Consider the following 9,876-nt stretch of genomic DNA (forward strand, 5'->3'; position numbering starts at 1 on the left):
TCTCTGTATTTGCTGATGCACATATAGCATTATCATTTCCTCTTTGCATCCTGGTATACACCAAGATTGCCAGTATTAGCATAAACTGACATTTTCTGTAATGTTGACCTTTAGGAATGAAATTACTGTATTCAGAAAGGATTTTCACCTCCTCTGGCTCATTGCTGTATTCACACAAGAATGTTTTCCAAAATTTTTTTGTAGCACAGCTGATTAAAATATATATTGTAAATTTCTGTGATAAATTATTAAAGAGAAAGAATGGAAGAATTAAAATGTGAAGATAGTCACCAGATTGTGTACAAGCATGCAAGTTAATTGAACTTATGAGGTGGAGCGTTTGCTCTGCTGTTTACATCTCATCTCAAAAATTTGATTCATTTTAATTAATTCTGTATTATATTTTAAGTGTATGTTGACAGTGTTTGTTATATTTTTGTAGTGCTTTAAAAATAGAACTTTAACATAAATGTTTCACTACTTATCTCAATTTCTAGTTTAATTCATCAGTAACACCTTTTCCGGGACTGGAGATTGGATGAGGTTGTAAGGTAAGTACTTTGTTTCATATTTTAGGTTAATGTTTTCTCATACGTTTCCTCCGGGTGCTCCAGTTTCCTCCCACAGTCCAAAGACATGCAGGTTAGGTGCATTGGCGATTCTAAATTGTCCCTAGTGTGTGCTTGGTGTGTGGGTGTGTGTGTGTGTGTGTGTGCCCTGCGGTAGGCTGGCGCCCTGCCTGGGGTTTGTTTCCTGCCTTGCGCCCTGTGCTGGCTGGGATTGGCTTCAGCAGACCCCTGTGACCCTGCAGTTAGGATATAGCGGGTTGGATAATGAATGGATGGGTTTTCTCATACAAGATCAGCCTCCTTTAAAACACATGCAGGTTAAGTAACTGGCTCACTTTCTCACATTGAATCAGGCAGGGACTGAACCAGCAATATTCTGAATTAAAGTCCACTGCCTTAGCCATTTTGCCAAACTGAGTTTTAACATCGACACAGAGTGCTTGTATAATGAAAGTCAAAGATCTTCAAGTATGCTGTCATTCAGGCCAAGATGTCAAACAGCCTTATGTGCATTCCAATCAGAGATGGCCTTGGCAGTTCACATTAATGAATGGTAGTCACGCTTTAAAAATACTTTGATGCTGAGTTAGTGTATGCTTATGCATCTAGCATTATATTGCATTGCTACAGTACCTGATATTTTATGTGTGTTTGCATATGAAGTTTACATCTTGTTATTTCCTACTAAAAACACATTATTATGGTAAACATGTGAGTAATCATTGCTATCATTTCTTATCTTCAACTACATAAATCCAAAAACCTTCAGGTTTGGAAGACAGAGTACTTTATTTTCTTAAGCACCTATAACAAAGGTATTTCTTTTTTTATTGCAAACCTTACAGATAACATGATTTTTAACAGCCACATTTCTACAAGCTTCAATACTAATGAAATGAAACTGGTGCAAATATAGCAGTCAGATTTAAGGCGACTCTTGGCAAATTTCTGAAGGTCTGATCATTATTAGTGAGGCTTCACAATTGCCTTGGCATACGGTGTTCCAGTAAATGTAGCCCTTCCCATTGAGCTGCACAGTAATGCAATTGTCATACCACCAGCCACCATGGTAAGAAGTGGCACAGTTACCACTATTACGATCTTGGTCTTTGTCCTTAGTGGAGAACTTCATATTGTCATGTGTTGAACTGCCGTCAATCATGAAATCAGGAGCCGTGCCAGCGTATTTACCCAGTCGCAGAGCATAGCCTCTTGACTCCTCATCCAAACTAAAGGTGTCATATTCAGCATACCTGGTGTCAGTCTTTGTAGCATTGAGCACAATTCTTGCCTTGTATGTCTGTTGAGTAGTTAACTTGTAGATGTATTCATTTCCCAACCAGTGATCTCCCTCCACATTGCCAAAGCCATACTTATAGGTAGACCATGATTCCCTCCATTCAATCTCAGAGGCAATGGTGTTCTTCTGGATTACAGTCCACTTTTGGTTATTCTCAGTTATACAGTAGACGACCAGTGGGTGTGTATTATTGAGCTGAATTATATAAAGCCCATCAGGGTAACTGGGAGGAAAACCACTACAATCACTGGGGTAAACTGTAAAATAATTGGTGAAGAGACTTTCAGCAAAACTTCAGTCTGACAAGGAAAAAGGCGTTTTTAATAGAGAGACACTGTCATGCTCTTTCTTTGTCCACTCTTGCTACTGTCCCAACTGTCATTTGCAGTTGCATGTAACTATTGAGTTTTCTTGGGGAACCCACATGGATGTGACATTATCCAGTAACAGTCAGATAACAGCCAGCATTTGGGTTCTTTCTACTTTTTATGCCTCTTTTTTTCTGTTCTGCCTCTGTTTTATGACATTTTCTGAAAGATTTATGGTTGACTATTAAATTATCTTTTAATAATTTCTCATTTGCCCCTTTGTTTTCTGTGTTTTGTCTAATTGAATAGTGACTTTGGACCAGTGTGACTGTAAATTAGGAATGCAGAGGAAGGGCCAAATATGAAGTAATTTGAAACAAAAGAAAAGACAATCATCAAAAGACATCCCATAAGTATGTGGAAAAGGGGAAAGAGTATGACAGTTCAGTATTCTTTTGACTATAAATAACAAACTTATCATCAATTAAAGCAATTAGCATATTCAAGATGAAGTACAACAGGGGAAATGACATCAGGCACTAGTGGCTCTAAGAAACACCAGTCCAAACCCCAAGCTAAACTGTTTCATTTGACATCTCCTTTGTTATAAACCAAGAGGCTATAATATGAAACCTCCTGGAGTTCACCCACCACATTTCTGTGTATGTGAATAAAGTTTTGTAAATATGTAATACTCATAAGACATGCGTCCATACCAAGATTTATAAAAGTCATATGGCATGTTTGCAAATTCACATGTTTACAAATGCACAATCTTGGTGCTGTTTTTCAATCCATATATTTCTTATTCATTACTTATTACCTTATTAAAAAAAAAAATGCTTATTTAATTAAACACAGCACAGTGTCAAAGTAGTTAGAACTGGTCCTTCATTGGCCCAGCTTCCTGGGTTTGAATACTGTACCTGGTTATCTTCTGCACGAAGCTCTGCATGTTCTCTCCATGTCTGCTTGGGTTTTATCCTCACACAAACTCAAAGATGTGTAGGTTAGGTCGTCTGAAGATTCCAAATTGACCCCTGTGTGATTGTGTGTGCTAGAGTGAGTAGATGCCACAATGTCCAGGGCTATGTCCTGCTTGGCACTCAGTGCTGAGTTAAAATGGTGTGTAATAGTTTACTGTCATCTTAGCATTGGTTTGGGTGGATTTAAGTAAATTAGTAGAAATCCTGGTGTTAAAGAACTTAATGCCCAAGAGTGTGTCCATTATTTTTATTTTTCTGCTTCACTGAATTCACTTTCCAAATAATTTTAAATGTCTCTCACCAGGTAATTTAGAGTCACATGGAGGAGAACCCACGCAAAAGAAATTAGAAACATTTAAAATACACTAAAAGAGCCAGGACTGATTTAAACCTAGTCTCGGTGGCAGTGAGACACCAAAGCTAACCACTGTATCACAGTGCAGCTCTAGAAAGAAGATTTAAAAAGGCCTAATTAAACAAGGATTTCATTAAAGGCAAAAGTAGGCTACCAATCAAAAATAGTGATGGATTGAAAACAAGAAGCCATGGTGTTCTCTCCCTAAAATTAGGACAGGGACCATGGCACTCAGACTTTAATGTCAGTGTATAAGATTAGATCCAGCACTGTTAAAGAGTCAGAAATAGTTGTGATATGTCATAGTTGATGTTTCTACGTAGGTCAGGTATTTTGGTCAGCATGTGCTGTAGCTCTGTAGCCTAATGGAAATCTTAAATGCTGGATCAATGTAAGGAGCCCACATATTACTTGAAAGTTGTTGTGAGGGAGAGGTGAAATGGGATATATATATACAGTAATCCCTCCTCCATCGCGGGGGTTGCGTTCCAGAGCCACCCGCGAAATAAGAAAATCCGCGAAGTAGAAACCATATGTTTATATGGTTATTTTTATATTGTCATGCTTGGGTCACAGATTTGCGCAGAAACACAGGAGGTTGTAGAGAGACAGGAACGTTATTCAAATACTGCAAACAAACATTTGTCTCTTTTTCAAAAGTTTAAACTGTGCTCCATAACAAGACAGAGATGACAGTTCTGTCTCACAATTAAAAGAATGCAAACATATCTTCTTCTTCAAAGGAGTGCCTGTCAGGAGCACAGGCTGTCAGAAACAGAGAGCAAAGCAAACAAATCAATAGGGCTGTTTGGCTTAAGTTTGCGAAGCACCGCGGCACAAAGCTGTTGAAGGCGGCAGCTCACACCCCCTCCGTCAGGAGCTGACAAAGAGAGAGAGAGAGAGAGAGACCGAGAAAAACAAAGAGTGAAAAATCAATACGTGCCCTTTGAGCTTTTAAGTATGTGAAGCACCGTGCAGCATGTCGCTTCACTAAGCAGCTGCACACAGAAGGTAGAAACGTGAAGATAATCTTTCAGCATTTTTAGACTAGCGTCTGTATCGTCTAGGTGTGCGAACAGCACCCCTGCTCACACCCCCTACGTCAGGATCAGAGAAAGTCAGCGCAAGAGACACAGAGAAAAGTAAGTTGGGTAGCTTCTCAGCCATCTGCCAATAGCGTCCCTTGTATGAAATCAACTGGGCAAACCAACTGAGGAAGCATGTACCTGAAATTAAAAGACCCATTGTCCTCAGAAATCCGCGAACCAGCAAAAAATCCGCGATATATATTTAAATATGCTTACATATAAAATCCGCGATAGAGTGAAGCCGCGAAAGGCGAAGCGCGATATAGCGAGGGATCACTGTATATATATATATATATATATATATATATATATATATATATATATATATATATATATATATATATATATATATTATACGGGGTGTGGAAATCAAACTTAGAAAATCCACTTGTCTGCCAGTTAAATTCACTTGCCCATAAACAAATAAGAAAAGTGAAAAATAGTTTATTTTTTCTGATCTCTTTTATTGATACCAAAACTGCCTTCCATTTTAAAACTGAAAAAAGTTCTTTCAGGGAGTAGTATTTTGCCACCTTGCTCTAGAACATTATATAAAAGATTCCCTTGTCATTTTAACTCACTAATAAACAATGCCTTCATTATAGCTACACTAGTTCTGTTACATAACAGAACACTGTCCTGATTCATTTTCTGCCATGTTCTTCAGCTTTTGTCTTGCAACATCTTTTCCCCCAAGAATCTTTACCATCTCAGACAGCACGGGCTGAATGCTGTTCATTTCTGCTTGAGCTGAACTGCATGGTTCCTGGACTGATGGTCCTGCAGAAGTGGATGCTGATGACTATTCAGTTTTTTTATGAGTGATGTGCCTGTTGACAGCCAGAATTCCACAGCTGGTAGTGGGTCAAACTCTTCTAAAGGTTTGCCATCAACAACAATGCGCATCTGGTTTTGAAGGTTTTCCTGAGTCAGGCGGGTTCTTAGAGAACTCTTTACTAAATTCATATTGGAGAATAATCTCTCACAAGAAGAAAAAATATTCGCGTCTAAGTGAAGATTTTTATAGATATTTCATAACATTTAGAAACCATTAGAATGTCTTCTTCTTTATTTTTAATAAACTGACAGCGCGAAACCAACTTGTTTTATATGAAAATTTCTTTAATCAAAAACGATCTATAGATAGCTCATCAAAATTGATGTTGTCACGCAATAAATTTCTTAACTCCTCAATATATCACAACCTACGCGAAATCGCAAATTTCAGGAAAGATCAACAGCCTAACAAGCTTTGTTATGTGGTGAAAACATTTGCATTGTAAGTAAAATGACCGCATTTTTATGTAGAAACAATGAATTTTATCAATCTTCTTATATAATACGCTACTGTGGCTGTTCATTTGTCTGTCCAAGACTTTAAATCACCTGTAGCTCGCAAACCGTTTCACCTATTGACTTGAATTTTGGTACACATATACTACGTGACGTCTACTATCCGCTTTCGGGGTGATGATTTGTATTACTCTTTTTATTTTAATTTTATTTTATTGTTGACTCTCGGCACCGCGCAGCAGGGCGGTGCATGCGTATGGGCGTCGTTCTCATTCCCCACCACCTTCGCTAATCATTCTTGAGGCAGATTGAAGACTTAAGTGCCAGCTTAAGTGAAAAATTATGGAAAACGTACTAAGTAATTGCAACACAAAAACTAACTTAATCAGTTTTAACGCGAAAAGATGCCAACGAAAGAAGAGAAGCAGCGGGTGGAGAAAAGAAGAGCTGCTCAGGAAGCAGCAAGCACATCAAACTATGAGCAAACGAATGCTAAACGTACAGAGAAAGAGGATGAAAACTAGGAATGCTCAAATCAAGTTTATTCACTGCACGTTATCGTGCAGTATGCCGTTACTGGTAATATATAAAAGTTATCGATTGTAATGAAAAATCATCAGATTACATCATAATGTCGGCATGAAAAAAATGACCGCAAGTCCAAGCGTGTAAATAGTAGGGTAAAATATTTATATAAGACCGTAAGAGTGCTTCCCCTTTGAAAAATCAGCCGTCATTTTGTAAACAATATTGAAGACCAATTTGAGACATGAAGAACATGCCTAAGTAGACTGTTTCCGCACGAAGTACGTACCCAAATGTTTAAAATTTGAAAGTAGTGGTAAAAATGTGCCCCGCACAGCACATATAATTCTTTTTTCTCCAGAAAATTGCACTTGTCCGCGGACAACTATATATGTACAATATATTTGTACTAAAGCTGTTTCTTTTTACAGCCGTGACTCCTTTGGTTCTGGTGTTTCAGAAGCGCGTTGTAGGCACCTTCGGTCATTGTTTTTATCTATGCAGTCTCGTTTTTGTTTTTCTATGGGTGTGTTGTTAGCTAGAAGTCGTTTGCTGTTAGGAACCATAATTGAACTTACTTTTAATACTGAATTACCTTAATGTGATTCAAATAAGTCACACTGACAGCTGCCACACTGAGTGCTGGCACAGTGGATTAGAGCACACTGATTGGTGGCACTGTGTAGTGGAGTAGCTGCTGGTACTGTGGAGTGGAGAACACTGACCGCTGGCACTGTGGAGTAGCTGACTGCTGGCACTGTCAGTAATCACCACTACCTCAAGTTTAAATACATAGACATATATAGATAGACGGCGCATTCACTGTGTTTCCCAGTCGACACGATATGTCAGCGTGTCAGCCTTATTGCGAGTGGCAAAAGTGCCATTTAAACTAATACAGGTAGACGTGGAAACCGGGTTTTCTGATGAAAAATACAATAACGTTTAAAACAGTATCGTTTACATACGACAGATTTTGGCGAATCGTTTAAATGCAATTGTTTATATCCATTTATACACTAATAATGGCAATTATTAAATAATAATTATTATTATTAAATAATTCCTCCCATATAAGTAACATTTCGGGGACTGCCTTCTTCTATCTTCGAAACATTTCCAGACTTTGTCCTGTTCTTACGCAACACAGTACTGAAGTATTGGTTAATGCCCGAGTCACCTCACGTATAGATTACTGTAATGCTATTCTATCTGGTATCCCACAAAAACTTATCCATCGCTTACAAGTTCTTCAAAATTCTGCTGCCAGGATAATAACCTGCTGTTCTAAATCCACTGAACATATTACAACTATTCTCTCTCAACGTCACTGGCTCCCTCTTAACTACAGAATACAATACTAAATACCGCTCTTAACATTTAAAGCTCTCTACAACCTCACTGATCTCCTACAGACTTACAGTCCGTCTCGCTCACTCAGATCCTGTAATTTGAGAGTATTCAGTCTGGCAATATGGTGTAGCCTTAGTTTGTGGAAGACAGACACAACTAAAGACATGAGCATAAAATGATGGTTGTCAATTTCAAACTGTGTTTCCTCAATGTGCTCATTGAGAAAAAACATCATCAAGTTTGAGAAATGTTAACAGCTAACAACAATCTACATAGGTGGTGACTAAATACGTTTAGCCAAAACGTCGTTTGGAGGCTCACTTGAGCACATAAATGCATAGCTTTACTAGCTTAGCCTGGTTTAGCTAAAGTAAAGATTATAAAACGGGATTTTCTAATGGCCAAATATAACCAAAACAATTGTTCAGCCTTACCAATGAAATGTAATCCCCCGGGATCTGGTTTGGAGCGTACAGCGGTTTGTACATTATAGCACATTATTCATTACTTCACTCCACAGCAGTGCCACTCACAATATGGGGGCGACGTTGATGTACGATTCTGCTGGTCATGAGGCGTCTAGTTATTCTATGTCTGTTTAAATATGTCACGATGGCAACTTGTTGGCGTGCACGCTTTACCTCAAGTTTAGTTTACAGGTTGTGTTGTGTTGTTTGGGCGCCACCTACTGACTCTGGCATTCGTGCATACATACAACCATCGTAAACATTACTAATCGAAGGTTGTATATGCTGTGGTGTGCGCGTTCGCGTTCGGGCAGCGGTTGTATTGTGACCTGAAGTTTAGTTTACAGGTTGTGTTGTGTTGTTTGTGCACCACCTACTGAGTCTGGGAAGCCGCTGGGTTTGACTCTGGGGAGCTGAGGCGCAGTGCACGTGCGCGTGCGCTTCGGTGAGTCCGGCCTCTGGCATCCGTGCATATATACAACCTTCGTTTAGTAATATAGATGTGATCAAGGACACTAAATAGCTGTTTGAAGGATGAAAGCTGTTGAAGCCAAAATTGCATTTTCCTAAGTTTTAAATAAATGGTAGTTGCTTAAAAAATACTGTTAAAAACTCTTCATTAGGTCAGTGCAACCTGTGATGTTTTGATATTCAGAATATATCTTTAGGTCAACTTACCACTAGTAGATCTTGGGGTACGAGGATTGTGAATCTTGATAGGGACCTCTTTTAGGAGGTGAGAGTTTTCAACTTTCACATGTATTCTTTTAGATTCAGTGGTTTGAAACATAACCATCAGGAGAATGGCAGCCACGATATTGACGGATTCTAGAAAGACACACACAGTTGCCCATTCGTTCATGGGCATTAATGAACAATCACAATGCCATTTTCTCAAAGGAATATACAGTAAATATGCTCATAATTTCTGATATCCAGTAATCTCTCAACACGTACAATTCAAATGTCAAGCACTAAAGTCTAATATCACTGTGCCATTCTTAGTTTCATCATGATTGATTTGTACTATAATTAATTTGCTTGATAACCCATTTCAAACAGCTATGGACACTGTAATTCTGTGGTTCATGATAACATCACTCACTTAGTATTTTACAAAAGTGCTCTGCCTTATTAAAGGATGCACATTCCCTCCACTCTCATAGTCTATGGCTATAGTCAGTCTCCCTCTGTTTCCATTTTTTGACCCCACATATTCAAATATGCAATACTATGAAGATGTCTACATTTCAAAAGTCATTAGACATACCCATGTTGACTCAGCTGAAGTGCTTCTGTTACAGTCAAAGCCCTCACGTTCCTTATATAGACATCTCTGAACCACTCCTCCAATCAGACTGACACTGTGTGGGTCAATAAATCTTGCACAATTAAAGAAAGTAAACTTTTTAGTGGGGGCAAGTGCTAAAAATAAATATTAGCATTTTTGGGTATCATATTAACAATAGCATAGAATTCAAGGTTCCTGGAATAAATATGAAACGTTGGCTTTTTTGTTTATTTTTCTCAACCTGCTTGTATGCGATATCAAAGACTATCATCTACACAGCCAGGTCTTACAAGACTTGAGTGAGTTAATGTGCTTGAATTGAAATACTTTCCCACTATGCC

The 9,876-nt window shown here is 38.4% G+C and overlaps 1 protein-coding gene across 1 annotated transcript; it reads right to left on the reverse strand.

Annotated features, from left to right (window-relative positions):
• Positions 1–1,369: 1,369 nt before the first annotated feature.
• Positions 1,370–9,598, reverse strand: LOC114656571 (fibrinogen-like protein 1-like protein). The gene is made up of 3 exons (XM_051931337.1): positions 9,515–9,598; positions 8,923–9,072; positions 1,370–2,126 (listed from the first exon to the last, which is right to left on the reverse strand). Exons 1-3 carry the CDS (start codon positions 9,516–9,518, stop codon positions 1,495–1,497), a joined length of 786 nt encoding a protein of 261 aa, XP_051787297.1. The 5' UTR covers positions 9,519–9,598; the 3' UTR covers positions 1,370–1,494.
• Positions 9,599–9,876: the final 278 nt, after the last annotated feature.

The sequence above is a fragment of the Erpetoichthys calabaricus genome, chromosome 8, assembly GCF_900747795.2.
Source record: "Erpetoichthys calabaricus chromosome 8, fErpCal1.3, whole genome shotgun sequence".
NCBI lineage: Eukaryota > Metazoa > Chordata > Cladistia > Polypteriformes > Polypteridae > Erpetoichthys > Erpetoichthys calabaricus.

What these genes read in the sequence shown, in the direction of transcription:
- LOC114656571 (XM_051931337.1), bottom strand. An exon ending in TACCCCAAGATCTACTAGTG is followed by an intron (nt 2,127 to 8,922) that starts GTAAGTTGACCT and finishes ATTATTTTACAG; the next exon opens with TTTACCCCAGTGATTGTAGT.